A 20,272-nucleotide genomic window follows, 5' to 3' on the forward strand; every position below is an offset into this window, starting at 1 on the left:
AAGTCCAGAACACGGCCATCAACAATACTGAGGCCCCATGGCAACTCTAACCAGCCTCAGGCGGTGACAAGAGCGATCATGGTTTTGATGACGACAGAGAAAGTGGTGGTAACAGTTATTTTTCCACTGTTGCCACAAATACCCAACAAAAGCAACTTAACAGGACTTAGAATCACCAAGGACACTGCTCTTTGGGTGCGCCTCTGAGGGTGTTTCCAAAATGACTTCACTGAGGAGGGAAGACCATACTGAGCAAGGAAAAGAAGCTGAGCATTCGTCTCTCTTGACTGTGGTTCGCTGCACCCAGATGCCTCTTTTTTTTTTTTTTTTTTTTTTTTTTTGGTTTTTCTCGAGACGGTTTCTCTGTGGCTTTGGAGCCTGTCCTGGCACTAGATCTGTAGACCAGGCTAGTCTCGAACTCACAGAGATCTGCCTGCCTCTGCCTCCCGAGTGCTGGGATTAAAGGCGTGCGCCACCATCGCCCGGCATCCCAGATGCCTCTTGTTCCTGCTGCTGAGCTTTCCCTGCCATGATGTATCATCAAACCATGGACTACCTCAACATAAAGCCAGCCACACTGAACATCAGAGAAGAGAAAGAGGGAAGTTTACTTGAAAACATTGGCACAGGAGACCACATCCTAAATATAAACCCAGTAGCACAGACACTGAGAGAAACAATTAATACATGGGATCTCCTGAAACTGAAAATCTTCTGTAAAGCAAAGGACACGGTCAACAAGACAAAACAACAGCCGACAGAATGGGAAAAGATCTTCACTAACCCCACATCAGACAGAGATCTGATCTCCAAAATATACAAAGAACTCAAGAAATTGGACACCAAAAGATCACATAATCCAATAAAAAATGGAGTACAGACCTTAACAGAGAACTCTCAACAAAGGGATCTAAAATGGCTGAAAGACACTTAAGGAAATGTTCAACATCCTTAATCATCAGAGAAATGCAAATCAAAACAACTCTGAGATTCCACCTTACACCTGTAAGAATGGCCAAAATCAAAAACACTGATGACAACTTATGCTGGAGAGGTAGTGGGGAAAAGGGAACACTCCTGCATCGCTGGTGGGAGTGCAAGCCGGTACAACCCCTTTGGATGCCAGTGTGGCGATTTCTCAGAAAATTAGGAAACAACCTTCCTCAAGATCCAGCAATACCACATTTGGGTATATACCCAAAGGATGCTCAATCATGCCACAAGGACATGTGTTCAACTATGTTCATAGCAGCTTTGTTTGTCACAGCCAGAACCTGGAAACAACCTAAATGCTCCTCGACTTCTGCTTGCCTTATGCTGGGATTACAGACCTGAAGCTCCATGCTTGGCTTCTTTTGTAGTTCTCGAATATCTTCTGATGGACTGGAAGTGGAAAACGCTTGCTGGGCTTGCGTGTATTTTGTGTTTTCAGTGCAGAGAAGCTACCTGCCTCCTTCTTATCTAAAAGTCTTCAGAAGTTGATAGTTTGTAAACTTCTTAACAACAACAACAACAAAACCCATGGACTAAAAATCCTTTTCAAAGGGATTTAATCAAGCCTCACGGGTCTCTTGGACAGCCAAGGTTACACAGAGACCCTGTCTCGGGGGGGNGACCCTGTCTCGGGGGGGGGGGGGGGGGGGGGGGGGGGGAGGCTCTCTATGTAGCTTTGGCTGACATGGAACCCAATATTTAGACCAGACTGGCCTTGAACTCATGAAGATCCACGAGTTTCTGCTTCCCATCATACCCAACTTTGATTTCTTTTCTTTTCTTTTTTGAGTTTTTCTGTGTAACAGTCCTGGCTGTCTTGGAACTTGCTTTGTAGAGCAGGTTGGCCTTGAACTCACAAAGATCTGCCGGCCTCTGCTTGAGATTTTGACTGATTTTTATGACCATGTTTTAATTAAGCCTTCATAGATTGGAAGAGACCTTGACAAAGTACCTGTTAAAAGTAACTTAAGGATTTGTTTTGCCTCCCAGTTTGAAGGTCCAGTCTGAAGGTTCACCTTGGTGGGAAGGCCATGGCAGGAGTGTGAAGTAGGCAGACCTCAGTGAGTTCGAGACCAGCCTGGTCTACAGAGTGAGTTCTAGGATAGCCAGGGTTGTTACACACAGAAACCCTATCTTGAAAAACCAAAAAACAGAAAGAAAAGAAAGGAAGAAAGAAAAAAAAAATCCCTCATGGAAAAGACACTGTTCGGAGGGTAGCATGCTATTGTCTTGTAGTATAATGCCTTGGGTTTCATTCCTCATCACTGCAAGGACAAAACATAGGGAAACTGTTTCAAAACCCAGAGCTGGAGTTGCTGTGCTTGGCGCTTCCTGTGGAGGTACACTTGTTTGCTGGTTCTCACCGTACAGTATGGTAAGAGAGGCCACTAGCACATGGGAGGGTGGGCGGTTCCTACCCCAGAGCAGCGCTAATCCTAGGAGAACACCTGATTGGCTCAACCACGCGGTCACTTATCTAATCAGCCGCGGCCAGGAGACAGCTGGCTTTGTCCTGTCACTGAGGCAAGTCTAGATTTCCTGTGAGACTCCAAATGCTGTGTCATCCCAAAGGCCTACTTTCCAGGGGTGGCCTTACAAAGGCAGAATGGTTACTATGACTGCAGGGAAGCATCCAGAAGGGATGCGGGCTGTGAGGCTCCAAGGTATACCATATTCATGAGGTGCAAGCATCAAGTCTCAAAAACTTCCACTACTCCAGGTCCTTTACCTCACGGCTGCAGATACATTTTAGACTGATGCTCTGGACTGCACAAGCCCCCGCCTCCTGGGAACTCTCCTTCAGTGCTGCTTGTCCTTACAGCTCTCCAGGTCTCCCAGGTTCTGCTCCTGCTCTGTCCCCTCCCTGGATGTCCTCCCTCCCCCTAGGAAGCCACCTTTGCCCAAAATGACAGCATCGTGTGCAGGGTCATTCCCTCCAGGAGTGTGGGGGAGCATTGGGTGGCAGTGACTGAAGAAATCAGTCCTTTCTGCGTCGCCTTCCTGATTTCCCACGCCTCTAGGCCGCTTCCTGCCCTGGAGCCCCTCCCAGAGCCGACCTCTGCACTCCATAGCCCGGATGTGGCAAGAGCAATGCTTTTGGGGCCTGCTCAGCTGCGTGGGCCGTCTTGGGTAGACTCATCGCGCGCCTGGAACCAGATATTCAGCAGTTGCTTGTGACTCTGGTCCAGCTACGCTGCTGGCACGCGAGACCAGACTATTATTCTGCAAATGTGATCAACGGGAGCAGAAGCGTCCTCTTCCATCAGGCAGCCTGTTTGCCGGGCCAGGAGCCATTGGCTCGCAGCCGCCCCACTTCGAGCTGCGCGCGACGTGGATGTGAGAGCCGTACGCGCCACAGCCAGGCTAGCGCGCGTAAATGACGGACAGAGCATGTGCCACGCCGCACGTCAGCCCGCCACTGGTCAAGAGTCCAACCCATTCCTGTCCACCCGCCTGGGGCCGCTCCTAATTGCGCGCTAACTCAACCCAAAACCGCGGCCCGGAGGTGGCCCGGCGTGACGCATGCGCGTCTTGGTGTATCCTAGCGCGCATGCTCTGGAGTATGCGCGCGTCTGGGCGGGGCAAGGCTGAAGCCGCGAAAACCGCGCGAAATCCGCGGGAACTAGCATTTTGGCGCCATGGCGCAAAGTCGTGTTACTGATTTCTATGCTCGCCGTCGCCCGGGCCTTACTGCTCCGCGGGCCAAGTCGGTCTGTCTCACCCCAAGCCCCAGTGGGCTTGTGCCCAGTGAGTTGACCCGGAGCAGCAGCCGCAAGCGCGCCCGTCCCTCCACCGAACCCGGGAGCGACCACCCCGCGCCGCCCGCGCGCCGGAGGCTGCAGCTTCCTGGACTGGTGAGGCGTGCGTGGGACCCCAGAGGATCCCTGGTCAAGAGAGGAAACCCTGACTATCGGGCACTGAGGCAGGGGACTGGGTGCTAAGACTGAAGGAGGATTAGAGTCTTTGCAGGCTGGGGACTCCTTTCTCTCCCCAAAGGAACCAGACCTGGGTTTGCTGGGAGACTGCAGCAGGCAGGGGTTGGGGGTGGCTGTTGCGCAACGAATTGGGCTGGAGCTTCTGAAATGGAGAGAAAACAAAAGAGAGCCAGGCCTGAAAGCTGCTTCGAGGAAGAAGAGGTTCAACAGACCAGGTGGATCTTGCCTGTGTCATCAGACGCCTCAGATGACATTACCCCCCCCCCCCAGCCTGGCTCCAGCCCTCAGGGTCTAGTGAACTGAGACCACCTGGTTCTGGCTCTTCTGGCCAGTGCTCTTCCTGCTGAGTAGGTCACCCCCACCCCAGTGTACTGATCTGTGGCTTCTTAATTACCAGGACTCCTGCCTCAGTTCCCCAGCTGACCCCAGCCCTCCAGCAGACCCTGGATCCCCAGTAAAACCATCTCCTGTCAAGAGAATAAAGAGCACCGCTGTTTCAAAAGGTCCAGGCCTTTCTGCCACAGTTCAGCAGCAGGACAAGGTAAGGAGGCTGGGCTGAGGGTGGGCTGTGGGCAGGGCTACGAATAACTGGTAGAACTAACAGTGCCTGTGTCCCTAGGTCCCCTCAAAGGACTCTGTCTCTGAGCTCCAGGCCTGTCTGAGGCGGGCACGTAAGTTGGGAGCCCAAGCTCGGGCCCTGAGGGCCAGAGTTCAGGAGAATGCTGTGGAGTCTTGTACATCAGATGCCAAGGAGCCCACAGAGCAACCATGGTGAGTCGTAGGTGGCCACAAGGTCCAGGGGAGGACAGGCTGTTGGGGGGGGGCACTTCAGTACCGGGGTGGGTGGCCTGACTTGCAGGGAGACAATAAGTGTGCCTCCGGGGCACGGGGCTGAGAGCCAGATAGTCTAGACATAGATACACCAGTCTACTCTTCACCAGCATTGTGCCCTTGTCCCCCACCTGAAAAGGACGTGGTCACGGCTGCCTCTGGCTCGTTCTAAGTACTGTGGGCAGTATGGATGCTGTGCCTGTCTCTCCAAGCTGAGTGTGCTGGGCAGGCAGGTGTAGGGAGCAGGCTGCTGCTTGTCCCTTTCTGGTGCTGTCCTCACAGACAGCCGTAGATCCTCGGGGACTTTGCAAATTGGGAATTCTGAGGTTCTGGCTCTGCTGTCCTGTTGTCTGTTGGTGGGGGTAGAGTCAATTGTGTGGTTTGTTGGCATAATGAGACTGCTTCCCATTACAGTGTCGAGAAAGTCCCTGCCTATCAGCGCTTCCATGCCCTGGCCCAGCCCGGTCCCCCTGGCCTCGTCCTGCCCTACAAGTATCAAGTGTTGGCTGAGATGTTCCGGAGCATGGATACCATCGTGAGCATGCTTCACAATCGGTCTGAGACTGTGACCTTTGCTAAAGTCAAACAAGGCGTCCAGGACATGATGCGCAAGTGTGTGGTGTGGGAGAGAGTGGGTTTGGTTGCCCTCGAGGTCTGATGCCAGTCTGCGTGATCCTTCTGACCCAGCCCTTTCTTCTGTAGGCGCTTCGAAGAGCGCAATGTGGGCCAGATCAAAACCGTGTATCCCACGTCATATTGCTTCCGCCAGGAATGCAATGTCCCCACTTTCAAGGACAGCATCAAGAGATCAGATTACCAACTCACCATCGAACCCTTGCTGGAACCTGGTGAGTCTTTGGCGAGGCCTTGGGTGGGCTTGCTCACCTTGGGCTTGCGGGTGAAATGGTTGTTGTCAGGCCTAGTTTTTGGATTTCCCTCATGGGTGGGCAGCAGGATGGGCCTGGGCTCACCATGTTTTCTTCTTGCAGAGGGTGGTGGTGGTGCCACCCAGCTCACAGCCACATGCCTCTTGCAGCGCAGACAGGTCTTCCGTCAGAACCTGGTGGAACGAGTCAAGGAACATCACAAGGTGAGCGCTGGCGTTTGTGGAGCCATTGAGCGGGTTCAGTGATTGTCCTGACTGCAAACACAAAGGTTCCTCTTAGTCCCTTGCCGTGGCTATCTTAAAATGAATGTGAGGAGGATTTTTTATTGCTGATACCTTCTGCACTATAGGCCGGAGTTGGGACAGAGCTGCCTGGAACCCAAAAGCTGGAGAGCTCAGATTACCTTGAGACCCTGAGAGGGATCTAGTGTCATTGTCAACAATGCCTAGCCGGGCGGTGGTGGCACACGCCTTTAATCCCAGCACTCGGAGGCAGAGACGGGGATCTCTGTGAGTTTGAGGCCAGCCTGGTCTACTAGTTCCAAAGCTACAGAGAAATTCTGTCTTGGAAAAAAAAAAAAAAAAAAACCTATGCCTATATCATGCTAAGAACTTGCCTCTTTATACCTGGCTCTCTACCTAGGCACAGAAAGGCTGAGCGAGGGCTTCTATCTGGGACTGAATCGTAGCCCAATGCTCTCCTTTCCTCCAGGCTTTCCTCGCCTCATTGAACCCCCCCATGGCTGTGCCTGAAGACCAGCTGACACGCTGGCACCCACGCTTCAATGTGGATGAAGTGCCCGATATTGAACCCGCCGAATTGCCCCAGCCTCCTGTCACAGAGAAGCTCACCACCGCCCAGGAGGTGTTGGCCCGAGCCCGCAACTTGATGTCACCCAAGGTGAGGCTCTCTAGCCTCTGATTTCATCCCTTCAGGTAGTATGGAAGTAGCAGCTGAGTGCCTCTGGATTGGTTGCTTCTTACTTTCTCAGCTAAAGGCACAGAAATAAGATGTGCCCCGACCTTCTCAGACGCACATACGCGAACTGCAGCAGCTCATCTGGCTGTGTATACTGGGAACTTGGCCTGGAGAGGGCAAAGGACTTCCCCTCACAAGTCACTGTTTGGACATCTGACCTGTGCTTACTCTGCAGATGGAGAGGGCCTTGAGTAACCTAGCCCTGCGCTCGGCTGAGCCTGGAAGCCCTGGGTCCTCTAGTCCAGCACTCCCAGCCACTCCACCAGCCACACCACCAGCCGCCTCTCCCAGTGCTCTGAAGGGTGTGTCTCAGGCCTTGTTGGAGCGGGTAAGTCCTGGGTAATGGGTAGGGGGTCTTGGTGATCAGACGGGGCCTTGGTAACCATGTGTTGCTGACCCACTTCATGCAGATAAGGGCCAAGGAGGTCCAGAAACAGCTGGCACAGATGACACGGTGCCCGGAACAGGAGCTTCGGCTGCAGCGGCTAGAGCGCTTGCCAGAGCTAGCCCGGGTGTTGCGTGGTGTCTTTGTGTCTGAGCGCAAGCCAGCACTCACTATGGAGGTGGTCTGCGCAAGGATGGTGGAGAGTTGCCAAGCTGCCCTGAGCTCAGGTTTGTACAGAGCAAGATGGGGGAGGGTGGGGATAGTCATGCTCACTGTGTTCTTGGCAAGGAACTGGGTCCATTTCTGACCAGAGACAGTTTGTTTGCCTTGGAGTATGTGTGTTTTCCCCTTGTTGTTCATTCCCCTGGTGTTTGAGAGCAGTGCCCAGGGACCCCCAGGCCTCTGCTTGGATCCACTGCACACAGCAGTGGCTAAGCCTTGAGAAAGGCCATGTTGAGGGGTGTAAGGTACCAGGTTGGGTAAGTGAGCTGAGCAAGTCATCCAGATACTGTACTTAAACTCACAATGCACTTCTGCAGGGGAGATGGAGAAGCACGTGCTGCTCCTAGCTGAGCTGCTGCCAGACTGGCTCAGCCTGCATCGCATTCGCACGGACACTTACATCAAGCTGGACAAAGCTGCTGACCTAGCTGGCCTCACTGCGAGGCTGACCCAGCGTGTACACACTGAAGGGCTGTGACTGAGTTCTTCTTCGCCTGATGGTCTGTTCTCTTGATCAGAACAACGCACTTGAGCTCCCTCCCTCCCATGCTACAGGCTTACCGCCAGTATGGGCAGCGGTTGTGCCCATGGATCTCATAAAGTGGCTTTGGGGTACCCAGAGCCAGCTCTTTGTGGTTGCTGGGGAAGTAAACTGTGAGAGCAGAGGATGTCGGATGTCTGACTCGTCTAGTTCCAGGTACTGTCGGTCCAGATGGGAGCCCCAGGCCAGCCTAGCCTGCTCCTCCGTGATTAGAGCCTTAAGATCCACACGGAAAACTTGGACTTCTGGCCAGATTTCACAAGGACAGTGAGCTCTGAATGGCAGAGTGAAATTGGGCTTCTGTATATGTATATAATGAAAATAATTTTATAGGTGTTGAGACCAAAATTTATGAAAATGAAGATTTTTTTTAAAGCTTCTGTTCCATTCCTATGGCCTTGGATGTGACTGTTAATCTTGACTTTTAATATAGTCTTGTAATATTTAAATAAAAGTGCTACCAAGATCAAGCTGAACAGGTCACACCATAAAATACCTTTAAATGATGCCCTCTGTTGTGCGGTGTTTTCTTCTGTGACTCGCAAGACCAGGCCAGTAAAAACCTGGGTGAGAACAATCTTCTGGGGGTGGACCAGTGGCAGAGTGCCTGCCTAGCGCATGCCAGGCTAGTTCTCTCACCCCAGCATACCCACTGCTGTTGATGCTCAACCAAATAGGTGTGGGTTTCGAGACAAGGTTTCTGTGTTGTAACAGCTCTGGCTGTCATGGAACTCACTCTGTAGACCAGGCTGGCCTTACAGAGGACCCGCCTGCCTCTGCCTCCCAAGTGCTGGGATTAAAGGTGTGCGCCACCACCGCCTGGCCTCAAAATAGGATTTTTAGATAGGTAGTGACTGGACTATGAATGCCCTTGGTCCACTGTCTCCATTTTGGTTTTAAAAACCCAGAAAACTTTCTAGAGGCTATAGCTTCTATTCTGAGCCTACCTGTTGTGATGAGGTCCACAAAGTGATATAGCCACCACCTGCCCCCCTCCCCCCAGTCACCCTTTGCTGGGGGTGGGAGGATACAGAGACTTCTGATTTCCCTTTCTGGTCCTGTGACGGTGTCCGGTCCTACGGATTGCCTGGGATTGGAGCAGGTATTGTCCTTGCCTTGGACTGGGCCGGAGTTGCCAGGCAGCTGTGTTATGTGATCCGTGCAGCAAGATGACAGGAAGAAGCTTATGTACCAGACTGTTTATTAATCTTGCTGTGTTGTAGCCTGCAGTAGCTCGGCTCTAGGACTCAGCACATATAGAAAAATGCAAGGACCCAAGTGGTCCATAGCCATGGTGACCAGCTGACCAGCAAAATCAACAGTCACAGGAAGGGCAGCTGGTGGCTCACAAAGGTCACTTATGTGGTGAGGCTGAGCCACTGTCCGGCCGCAGGTGCTGGGGGCAGGGGTGCAGCAGCTATTCCACCGTCCGTCACTCATATTGCAGGAGAGAGAAGAATGGCACTGGTCCTAGCTTCTCTCTGCCCTTCAGTGAGGTCAGCTCCACCAGGCTCACACACTCTACCACCTCAGCCCGGAGCTGGCCCAGCAGTTCACAGGCAGCACGCATGGTTCCTGGGGTGAAGGGACAAGGGAAGAGAATGTAGTAAGGCTCTTTGCTGAGTCAGCACCCCAGGCAGAGCTTGTCCTTTGAAACCCGTGGCTCTCACCTCCAGTGGCCAGGAGATCATCTACAACAACCACTCTCTGCCCAGGTTCTAAGGCGTCTTTCTGGATTTCCAGCTCAGCCTGCAGACAGGAAATAGAGTCTAGGAGTTAACAAGTGACCACCACCCCTAGCCTTTCCACGTTTCCTGGTGGCATAAAACAGGTTTCAAACTTTCCCACACTGACTCCTAGACAGCTACCCACCTACCTTGCCATACTCCAGGGCATAGGAGGCTGACACTGTGGGGCCCGGCAGTTTCCCACGCTTCCGGATGAGCACACAGCCCAGGCCCAGCTCCTGAGCGAGGGAGGGGCCAAACAGGAAGCCCCTGGAGTCCAGGCCTGTTAGGGTGAGAGAGGGGTGTTGTTGGAGCTGAAGGGTGTGGGATTTCCAAGAGACCTAGTATTCAGAGAACAGTACCGGCCAGGATACAATACTAGGTCTTACTAGCTAGAGCTAGAAGGCGCTGATGGCTGCTGGGTAGCTTCTTAGTCTTGGGGGTGTTATCTGCCTTCTGTATAGTAGCTCAGGGACACCTACGCTTTTGCCACCTCTTTTTTATTTGAGACAGGGTTCTTCTGTAGCTTTGGAGCCTGTCCTGGAACTTGCTTTGTAGATCAGGCTGGCCTTGAACTCAGAGATCTGCCTCCTGGGATTAAAGGCATGTACTGCCACCACCCCGTTTGACACCTCTCAAATGCAGCACTTTATCTGTAGTACAGGGTACAAGATGGGTCACCTCCGGGGAGGCCTCTGAGTACTTTCAGGGTCACTCTGTTGTCTGGAGTTCTAACCATCTGGGTCATGTCTGACTCCCCTGGTGGACATTCAGCAATCCTAGGGTGTTTCTGAAGCCCAAGCATGGAGCCTGGTACACCACAGGTGATCAGCCCAGACTGTGTAGGAGAGACACTCCAGTTTAGTCATGAGGGATAAGCAGCCCCTGAGGCTACCCAGACTCTAAGCCTGTCCAGGCACGCCCCCTTCTGTCGCAAGGCTACGCATTTTTTAGCATCTAGCTCATCCCAGAAATGAGCTAGCAAGTTGACTACCCCTAGCAAGGCGGTCCATTTGGAGGTTCCAAGGCCTTCTTCAAAGTTCTCAAAGCACACACATGCTCCTTACAGTCCTGCTGTCAGGCTACTCAACCTCCTGCTCTAAAAGAGGAAGGTCTGGCCCTGAACATGGACCGAGCAGAGTCCATCTCTAATAGGAACAGACACTGAGGTCAGAGGACCTAGCAGAGGTGGGAGCCGCAGTAATCATCCAGGGTCAACAAGAAATTAAGGCAGGTAAGAACAGATTGCTAAAGGAGGGTCAGGGGTTGAAGAAAGAGGGGTGGAGGGAAGACGGAGGGAAGCCTGGACAGTGGGGAACCAGCACGGCCTAGCGTGGCCACTCGCCTGCGATGTAGTCGATCTTGCCGCCGTGCGTAGACTTAAGGTGACTGGCCAGGAGGCGGATGGAAGCTCGGAAGGAGTCGGGGTCTTTCAGGAGGGGCGAGATATCCCTGGGAACAAGGACGGGCGAAGTGGGGGGCGGAGGCCCAGCAAGATCCCCCTCACGACTGCCCACGCGCCTGTGCCGGGAGCCGAGCGCAGGGTGCCAACGCCTCGCGGGCTCGTGACCTCACCTGAACAGCACGCCGGGGATGGGGAAGTCGGGGAAACTGCGGATGCGTCGCGCTACCAGCTGCAACTCAGGTTCCGCCATAGCCGCGTGCAGGAGGGAGAAAGGGCAGAGGCAGAGCAGACCGGAGTCACGCCTGTCCGGGAAACAAGGGTGGGGCGTCCTCGGTGGGCGGGGCTTCCTTAGGGAGTGGTCCTGCACGAGGGGCAGCAAGTGAGGGGGCGGGGCCTCTGGGAGCCGGGGGTGGCCTTTGGCAGGAAGTAGCATTTTTGCTCGAAACCTAGGTGACATCAAATTGAAAGCCTGGGGTTATTTCTGGGTGGAAAAAGGATACGAGCCTTGGTACCCTTTTGGGTTCTGGCTCCCTCACGCCTGCCTATTCAGTCCCGCTTTTCCCAGGGCCGCCTTCTGGACCTGGAGTGTACTGTGCTTCCAGCGCGCAGTGTGAGGGGACTGAGACTCAACCCTGCTTTCCCTTTAGCCCGGAAGGGAGCTGGCGGATAGCTTCAGGTCCAGAGGTGCAATTGAATTATGTATGGCCTGGAGTAGAGGGGAAAAGCAGGGTAGCACTTCGGGGTGGAGGTCGGGGTAGGGCCACAGACTCTTGTGCTTCTGCAGCAAGATGTATCCTTTTCGCTTTGGGGAGGGGACCAGAAGATCTGGACAGAAGACTGGGATCTACCTGCCCAGCATAGTACCTGAGTCTACAGGTAGTGATTGGAAGACTGTCCTCCGAGTTAGCATTATCATCTTCAATGGGGTTGTTATTACTCAAAAGAAATCCTTCAGATTGGGCTTATGTTCTGTCAAAGGAGAGGATGTGAGGAGGGTCTAGTAGATCCCAACTAATCTCTTCCTCACTCCCACCTCCCTGCCTGCTGCAATTCTTCCATTTGCGGTGGTCTCTGGAGGTGCTAGAGTACACACGTACATACACGTACACACACACACACACACACACACACACACACACGGAAGGTTAACTGAAGGGGAAGTTGTCATCCATTCTGGATTGAGACTTTCAGTTAGGGTGATGGAGCTGCTTTGGGATCATCCATGCTCCTGTAATCAGTGAGCTCATTGGACCCAATGGTTCCTTTGTTCTGTCATTGGTATTCTATCTGAGGCACACAGATGTTTATGTCTCTCCAGGAGAAGTTCATACAACAGGCACATGGGCCATCTAATGTACAATGTCTCTCATCATCTCTATTCCAAATACCAGGATAAGTGGGCATGGTGGCATATACATTTAATCTCAGCACTCAGGAGGCAGCTACAGGCGGATTTCTGAGTTCGAGGCCAGCCTAGTACATCTCCTGTTCATTTATTCTTGGAACAGAATAATTTATTATAAGGGAATTTATTCTCTCAATCTCTCTTCATTATCATTTTCCAACCTTCACAATTCAGCTTCGGCACCACAGTCATTGCACAGATGTGAGAACTTGTTCAGGATGGACAACTCCCATGAGCCTTCAGGGAAGGGGTTTAGAGATTATATCTTGTAGGCTGCACATGACAGGAGGCAGGTACAGCAGAAGTGGTCCCATAGTGTGCTGAGCCAGAGCCAGAAATTTAGGATGTCATCTTCCTGTCTCTTGGGGGCAGTGACTGACCTCACCTTGGACCAGACAATGAAATATCTTTGTCTCTTGTTTGCAGCCAGTGGGAAAAGGGGGGCAATCACTCCAGGGAGTTGACATGGGGGTGAGGACTGATGTCCAGGTAGATGTTGGCTCCTTGGCACAGCACTGAAATCTTCACCTTTGTTGACGACACCAAGGTTGAAATATCTGCAGGCACAGTGAGAAGACAAAGTGACAGCTCTTCAGACCCTGGGCTGCAGCACTGGGTCATGGTCAAGGCCAGCAGGGCACTAAGAACTTCTCTTTCAATAGCCAGCTGGGAAGATGGCCACAGTGCGAATGAGCAGACTCCGGATCAGACTCCGGATCAGGTCTCCAGTATATGCAGCCTTGGACCCTTGCTACTGGCTGCAGAGGCCAGCCAGCCAGTGGTGGGTGGGCAGAGGACAGCTGGTCTCTTTTGCCCATCAATCCCAAGGCCAAAGCCTTCTAGGCACTTGCAGGGCTGGCTGGAGATTCCGATCTTGGCTAATGGGGCCAGGAGCACTTCTCAGGGACAGACTCAGGAGGTGTCAGACACTTTCCTAATTTTTCACAGCCTGGTGGTGCCCAATTCTAGAAAATGAAATTCAACAAAATGAACTCAGTTATTCAATGTGGGCACAGTTACAAAATGTGGCCCTTCCGCCTCACCCACCCACTTGACCGGAGTGCACAGACAAGGCCATCTCCATGCCTTCCAGAATCCCAGGAATGTGGAGCCCCAGGACCTTCTTCAAGCAGCAGCTCTGGATCTGCAGACAAGGGGGTGGCTGGTGGGGTTGCAATCAGAAAGCAAGTAGCAAGGAAAGTGAGGCCCAGTGAGGGAAGCCTCGGGGTGGAACTGCACCCATCTGCCTGTATCTCAGGCAGCTTACAAGTGGGGGCGCCAGGAAAAAGAGGCTGCTATGCCACAGGGAGACTAGGAAGGAGTTAGACAGACTCCCTGTTAGCTAGACAGACAGACACAGGGGCTCTTTGCCTAGGTGATATAGATGATGAATTTCCAAGATGTCCAACCTCTTCCTCACCCTCCTGACTCTTTACAAAAGCCCAGCAACTTAAGACACAAGCTTTGTAGGCGTCTGTCTCCCACCAGCAGGCCTCCTGCTTTTCAATTGGCCCAACCAGTTCCAGGCCTGCTCAGGACATGTCACACCTTGGGGGCTTGGGGAAGGGCTAGAGTACATAGGAGGGAGCTCTATCAACATAGCAATGGGGAGTCATCCTTGCTGGCTACAGACTTTACAGCATGGCTGCTTTAAGTGACGCCCTCCTCTTCCATGTTCCTGCCTGTAACTCTTCATCCACGGTCCTATGAGAAAGCCTATGCATTCTTTGGTTCCCCAGAGTAAACATTGGTGGGATGTACCTCCCTTTGTTATTGGGACTTTAGGAGGAGGGGTGGATGTTTCCATCTCCCCTGGGAAGGAGTTTAACAATAACCAGCAACACAGGCACCAGTCTGTGAACGCAGTGAAGAAGTTGGTCCCAGTGAGACCCTCAGAGGAGGCTGGGGCCAACATGGCTAATTAAATCCACTTAAAACCTGAGAGAGTTCTAGAAGGAATTCTAGACACAGAACAGAGTTAAACATGGCTTCTTGGTAGCAGCATTTTCTCAGGTGGGCTCTGTTAGCTAGAGGCAAATGTGTTTCATTTAAGAGAGGCTTCTTGACTCAGCTTTAACTGAAAAAACTTTGCAGCCCTTTTAAGAGGCCCCACCACAAAACACTTAAATGGTGTTATGAATAGCCGACAGCAAGCTTCTTGGTGGTAGTAGGAACTCTGAAACTCCACAGAGTTGTAGCAATAAACATGGCTCCTGCCAGTACCTCTGCCATGAAGCTAGACTCTCAGAAAGCTAAGGAATGGGGTGGATCCAGTTGTCAAAGCCAGGGCTTTAGTCCTAGCCATACGGCTTAGCAAATTAAAGACTCATGTGGTCAGAGAAAGAGAGATAGACAGTAAAGATAGATTCAGATGGGAAAAAAAAATTCTAAACAGTTTAGAGTGTGTTTAAAAATATATGTAGGCTTGGGAGAGAAAAGAAAAAGGATAAAGTCCTTAAAATAAAAAAGAAAGAGAGTAGCTGGGTGTGGTGGTGCACACCTTTAATCCCAACACTTGTGAGGCAGAGGCAGGCGGATCTCTGTGAGTTCAAGGACAACCTGGTCTAGTAGTGAGTGTCAGGACAGCCAAAGATATATAGAGAAGGCTAGTCTCAAAAAACCAAAAATTAAAAAATAAAAATAGAAGAAATAGAGTTTAAAATAAAGCCACGCAAAGATGAAAAATACTGAATATTATTGTGTTGTCTTTGAATGGTTTGATGGCTGAGGAAGGAACAACAGCTGTTAAAAGACACTTGATTACAAATGTTGCTAGAAAAAAAAACCAAAAAAAATACAAATGTTGCTAGAGATGGCCCAGATGAGTTCTACATCCAGAACAGATTCAAGACTGCTGGCTGAGACGATTAAGCCTCAGAGAATATTCCAGTTAGGACTTGACCATAATTCAAATTTTTCTTTAGGTCCCCATAAGATTATCAGCATCCCTAATCAGCAGGAAGTAGCCTAGAAAACTACGTCCATATTCCCAAAAAATGGATTATGGATGTTTTTCTTTTCCTTTTTTTTTTTTTTCTTTTTTTGGTTTTTCGAGACAGGGTTTCTCTGTGGCTTTGGAGCCTGTCCAGGAACTAGCTCTTGTAGACCAGGCTGGTCTCGAACTCACAGAGATCTGCCTGCCTCTGCCTCCCGAGTGCTGGGATTAAAGGCATGTGCCACCATCGCCCGGCTGGGCCAATCAGTTTTAAAATAAAAAAGTTAATAAGAAGCCTGAGCTAATAGGCCAACAAGTTTATGATTAATGTAGACTTCTGTATGTTTTTTGGGGGGACTGAACTGCTATGGGACTGGGCAGGACAGAAACCTCTGTCAACAGGAGGCCGTGCCCGGACCTAAACAAGGCTATTCACCCTCCAATAGTCCTCAGCAGTAATGGGATATTGTGTGTTTCCCTCCCATACTGACCGGAACAATGATTTCCATTTTGGTGCTTGAATGCACCTTGCCAGGCTGAGCTGCATGTGTACAGGGTGCCAAGGTGTCCTCATGGCATGGGACAAGCACACGTAGTCAAGCACAGGCAAGCCCTGGCATGCATGCATGCATGGACCACTCACCATAACAGCCTGGTTACACACATTGAGCTGGGGCTGTCCTGGGACCAAGGACATCTGGTGCTGCTGGACAACTGGGGTGATCCTGCTGAGGGCATCCTGATATTCATCACTGGCAAAGCTAGAGAGAAGGCAGTTCTGGTTACAAGGCTATTGTGTCCAAGGTCAATCTGCTCCTGGCAGGCAGCTCAGGAGGTTCACAGACATTCTAGGACATGAAGTGGTCTAGTTTGGAAAGCCTGAGACCTCGTGTTGGTCTCTAGAGGTGGGAAGAGCAAGGGTGGCAGTCTGAAGTCAGAGTGGGCTACGGGCTCCCACCATGAGCCTCCCTGGACAGCTGTCTGTACTGTGAGCTGCTCTCCTGTTGTCAGACTCCACAAGGGGAGGGAAATGAGGGCCGAGGAAGCTGAGCTATGGCAGCGAGTCCTCCTCTGTTACTGCCAACATGACCCATGCCAACTGGGTGTGATGAGAACCCAGTGGTGTGAGTCGGAGACTGGGCCTCTCCACAAGAACTGCCACAGCAGTGGGTACTATTCTGAAACATATACACATATGACACATGCTTTTTCCTTAGAAGGAACTGTCTTATGTTGAGAAGGGATCAGGTACAGATGGAAAGAAAACACATACAGCCCTAAAGTTCCAGCACAAGCCTCCAGCATTTGATTCATTTTTTACTAAGGTTAATGGAGCTGGGTGCATGCCTTTAACCCCAGCACTCGGGAAGCAGAGGCAGATGGATCTCTGTGAGTTCGAGGCCAGCCTGGTCTACAGAGCTAGTTCCAGGACAGGCTCCAAAGCTACACAGAGAACCCCTGTCTTGAAAAACCGCACAGCCATCTGCTGGACTGTCAGGGAATCTTCAGCTGAGTGTGAAGCAAACCATAGCACACTCACTGTGTGACGTACAACACACACCACTGATATGCTCACAACGGAATAAAGAGGGCAGAGCCTGGAGCCATGTACATGCAGGGTGCTGAGCTCAGGCTGCAGATGAATCTCAGCTATCTGCAACTCAGGCTCTGACAAGCCATGGGCAGAGAGAATTCTGCATGTGAACCAAGTCCTCAGATTTCTTTGTGTCTCAGGATGACTGGTGAGAAGATGACCATAAGCTCCCTACCCTGCAAGTATCCCAACCATCACTGTGACCCTCAAGGGGCCTGAAGGCCTTCAGAGGCTTAGGCTGTCCTCCAAGCTTGTGCTGGATTTGGGTGCTCCCTGATGAGAGCAGGGCCACTTCCAGTACAGCAACCTCCTAGAAAGAGGATTTGGCTCCTGGGGCGCAGTTATGTCCTGGGGAAGAAGCATCTCAGGATGAGAGATTCCCCAAGGACCCAAACTGCTCAGCACAAGTTAGATGTGGGTAAATGAAGCAGGGGCATCACTAAAAGACACTGTGAACCTTGGAGTTGATCCTGAGGACATGAGGCCAGTGGTGGTCAATTACATAGGCACTTATCTTATAGGTCAGGCAGTCAAGCCTGCAACCCCACCATCCCTTATCAGCAGAGCTCCCATGGTTCATGACATTCATGTGCTAGTGGGTCTTGAGGAAATACCAATCTCTGCCTGAAGAAAGGAAAGGAGGATCCCCACTGTGGCAGTTTGGAAGCCAGAGGGTTGAAGTTGGGGCAATGCAGAAGACCACACTCCCTCGAGAGAACCTGAGAGGCACCTTCCTGCCCGGCCCAGCCCCTTGGCTCATCTCTGCTTAGTCCTTAAGCAGTCTTCCCCCACTTGATGTCTCTGTCCCTTTTCTCTCAGAATAATGCCCACCACTCTCCAGGATGACTTCATTGTCATCTTGACCTTAACAATATCTACAAGACCCTATTTCCAAAAGGTTGCCTTCTGAGGTGCTGGAGACAGAGAGCTACTCACACAGGATGTAGGAGCAGCCTTAGGGACCTTCCTGGTGTCTTAAAGTCCTCTGTTTTATAATCTATTACCAAGTCCTAGCCTGTCACTGAGAAGGCTGTCTTCCAATCTGGCAGGAGTGCTATAGGACACAGGACTTGTATTCCAGGACCCTAGGCACCTACCATCCTGTTAAGAGAGCCATTAGCCTCCCAGGGAGAAGCAGAGTGAATTGGGCCAGAGTTGGCTTCGGAGTTGTTAGTAGATCTGGAGTTTGGTGGATGTGATGCCAGTCACTGACTGTGTGCACAGTGACGTTTAAATCCCGCTGAGAATAGGGGAAGGTAGGAGCAGTGTCCTTGAACCCTGCAGTGGCCATTTAGCTCACCAGAACTGGTCACTGTGGGTAGCCAGTGGGGACCACTAGAAACCCTCAGCTCCAGGATGCTGGCCATCACCTGAAGCACTTTACTCCAGAATCTAGGATCATGTCCCTGAACATCCTCACTCTCTTTCCCTCCTGTCACTCCGAGGGCTATTCAGTGCAGACAGATGTATCCTAAGCCTGGATTCCTCACTCCTGCCCTTGGCCATCCCTGAAGGTACTAAGAGTATAGGACCCATTGCTGCAGGCTGTCAGTGGACTGGACCTACAAGGGGCAGAGATGAGAAGTAACCAGGAAAGGAAAGCAAGAAGGGAGCTCCCAGAGAGCAAGGTAGCCATGGCCCAAGGTGGAAATGTAGCTTTCTGGGAATTGGTAGGTTCTACATCAGCCTTAGATGGGTGCCTAGAGTTCTGGTTCAACCCCTCTCTCTGTGTGGTTCATGTCCTTACAAAGACATATATACTCCTTTGAGACCAGAGGAGTAACTCCAGGGAAGACAGACCACCAGATGTGGTTCTCACCTTTGGCCTGGCTGGCCAGTGTCTCCTCTGGAGCGTGGAGACCCTGCCCCTGCCTCACCTGAGTGGGAATCTCTCCCCTGGGTCACGTCCCAGGTGGAAGATCAGGGGTAGCTCCGTGTGTTCTTCCTGGGAATGGGTTGTGACTCCTGAGACATTCTGACCAGGGCAGAAGTCAATGCCCTGCAACGAGAGGCATAGAGACCAAGTGAGCATCCTAGAGCCAGAGTTCACACTGCAGGAGATGCCCTGCTGGTCCCGTTCTTCACACATCCTCCATACCCGGTGCCGCAGTGTTCATTGGTGGACTGGAGTCGGGTACAGTACGGCCACCTGGTTGAAGGGAAAGGCTTCAGGCTGACAGCTGCTCAGCAGCTCACTCTGGGTGTCCGCCCAAGTTTTCCTGTACCCTTTTATGGGAAAAAGCTCTTTACAGTAGCCTAGGCAGTTAGGCTGGAATCCCAGCATTTAGGAAGTAGAAGTAGGAATATGATGAGTTTGAAGTCAGCCTGGGCTACATGAGAGTCTCAAAACAAAATGAAACAGTCTGGGCAGTTCCATATCTTGACTATGACCACTGGTTCAGAGGAGCGCTCCTGAGAATGCCATAAAGCTCTTAGTGTGGGGTTGGAGAGATGGCTCAGCGATTAAGAGCTACTCTTCTAGAGGAGCCAGGTTCAATTCCCTGCACCCACATGATGGCTCACAACTATCTGTAAATTCCAGTCCCAGGGAATCTGACACTCTCACACAGACATGCACGCAGGCAATACACCAATGTACATAAAATAAAAAAGCTCTCAGTGGAAAAAAAAAAAAAAGCTCTCAGTGTGTGGCCAGGGGGAACAGTGAGCCTCTCAGAAGGGTGAGTGACTCTCAGTCAGGATGAGTCACTAGACCAGAGAGGAAGAAGGACCTTTTGCTTGAAAGCTGAGAGACCCAGAGCTGAACATGGAGGCTGAAGGCTACAAACAGCTGTGACCAAGAGACTCAAGAGAAGAGCACAAACTACAAATAATCCTGATTTTTGCATTCAGAAGTAAAGAGAAAAGGCTGAACAAGTACTTACGTATGCAGCGTGGAGCCAACCCCTAAGGCTTCTTGTGGGATAACTCAATTGCTAAAGCTATCTCTCCTAGTCACAGCTTGGTTCCACTACAGTGGTTCGCAGTGTGCAAGCTTGTCTTTCGCCTTCGACCTTCCCTCCCAGATCTCCTGGTTACTCTTTAGGGTGCATTGATGGGGAATGGGGAATGTCCCAAATCAAGCCTCCAACATTCCTAGACAGAACTGTGAGGCAGGAGCTTACTCTAAGTACTGTGACTCAGGGGCCCTAGTGCCAGCCATGTTGACAGTGAGAGACAACACCGTTCACATTTGACATGGTGGCTGGACTGAAAAGTGCAATGCAGTGCAGCTCACTAACAAATGTCTCTAACACCTTATATAAAACCCCTGTGCTGGTGTTACAGTGTGCAGTTATATAAACCCCTGTGATAGTCGTACAGTGGACAGTTATATAAACCCCTGTGATAGTCGTACAGTGGACAGTTATATAAACCCCTGTGATAGTCGTACAGTGGACAGTTATATAAACCCCTGTGATAGTCGTACAGT

At 51.4% G+C, this 20,272-nt stretch overlaps 3 protein-coding genes across 6 annotated transcripts in view; 1 reads left to right on the forward strand and 2 right to left on the reverse strand.

The window, feature by feature from the left end:
- The first annotated feature begins 2,873 nt into the window (after positions 1 to 2,873).
- Cdt1 (chromatin licensing and DNA replication factor 1) lies at positions 2,874 to 8,280 on the forward strand. Its single transcript, XM_050165159.1, has 10 exons — positions 2,874 to 3,848; positions 4,327 to 4,470; positions 4,549 to 4,700; positions 5,175 to 5,372; positions 5,463 to 5,608; positions 5,750 to 5,850; positions 6,359 to 6,547; positions 6,801 to 6,953; positions 7,036 to 7,237; positions 7,550 to 8,280. Exons 1-10 carry the CDS (start codon positions 3,633 to 3,635, stop codon positions 7,708 to 7,710), a joined length of 1,662 nt encoding a protein of 553 aa, XP_050021116.1. The 5' UTR covers positions 2,874 to 3,632; the 3' UTR covers positions 7,711 to 8,280.
- A 677-nt stretch (positions 8,281 to 8,957) lies between these two features.
- On the reverse strand, positions 8,958 to 11,217 carry Aprt (adenine phosphoribosyltransferase). Its single transcript, XM_050165164.1, has 5 exons — positions 11,076 to 11,217; positions 10,846 to 10,952; positions 9,650 to 9,783; positions 9,444 to 9,522; positions 8,958 to 9,348 (listed from the first exon to the last, which is right to left on the reverse strand). The coding sequence occupies exons 1-5, from the start codon at positions 11,153 to 11,155 to the stop codon at positions 9,206 to 9,208; spliced, it is 543 nt and encodes a 180-aa protein (XP_050021121.1). The 5' UTR covers positions 11,156 to 11,217; the 3' UTR covers positions 8,958 to 9,205.
- A 26-nt stretch (positions 11,218 to 11,243) lies between these two features.
- The window catches only part of Galns (galactosamine (N-acetyl)-6-sulfatase), a 31,884-nt gene continuing 22,855 nt past the window's right edge, over positions 11,244 to 20,272 (reverse strand). For 3 of the 4 annotated variants that reach the window (XM_050165162.1, XM_050165161.1, XM_050165163.1), the window contains 3 exons: positions 18,717 to 18,838; positions 15,889 to 16,006; positions 11,362 to 13,275 (listed from right to left, as the gene is read on the reverse strand). In XM_050165162.1, the coding sequence (XP_050021119.1) occupies positions 13,189 to 13,275; positions 15,889 to 16,006; positions 18,717 to 18,838 (327 nt within the window). In that variant the 3' untranslated portion in view covers positions 11,362 to 13,188. The other variant, XR_007595862.1, reaches the window with a different exon arrangement.

The sequence above is a fragment of the Alexandromys fortis genome, unplaced genomic scaffold (genome assembly GCF_014885135.2).
Source record: "Alexandromys fortis isolate MF-2015 unplaced genomic scaffold, M_Fortis_MF-2015_v1.1 scaffold_165, whole genome shotgun sequence".
In the NCBI taxonomy this organism is placed as follows: Eukaryota; Metazoa; Chordata; class Mammalia; order Rodentia; family Cricetidae; genus Alexandromys; species Alexandromys fortis.

Excerpts from the sequence above, each read along its gene's own strand:
- Aprt (XM_050165164.1), bottom strand. The coding sequence starts at position 11,155 with ATGGCGGAACCTGAGTTGCAGCTGGTAGCGCGACGCATCCGCAGTTTC. Across the intron at positions 9,523-9,649 it reads ATGCCCTGGAGTATGGCAAG|GCTGAGCTGGAAATCCAGAA; the intron begins GTAGGTGGGTAG and ends TCCTGTCTGCAG. Across the intron at positions 9,349-9,443 it reads TGATCTCCTGGCCACTGGAG|GAACCATGCGTGCTGCCTGT; the intron begins GTGAGAGCCACG and ends CCTTCACCCCAG.
- Cdt1 (XM_050165159.1), top strand. The coding sequence starts at position 3,633 with ATGGCGCAAAGTCGTGTTACTGATTTCTATGCTCGCCGTCGCCCGGGC. Across the intron at positions 5,851-6,358 it reads GAGTCAAGGAACATCACAAG|GCTTTCCTCGCCTCATTGAA; the intron begins GTGAGCGCTGGC and ends CCTTTCCTCCAG. Across the intron at positions 6,548-6,800 it reads GCAACTTGATGTCACCCAAG|ATGGAGAGGGCCTTGAGTAA; the intron begins GTGAGGCTCTCT and ends CTTACTCTGCAG.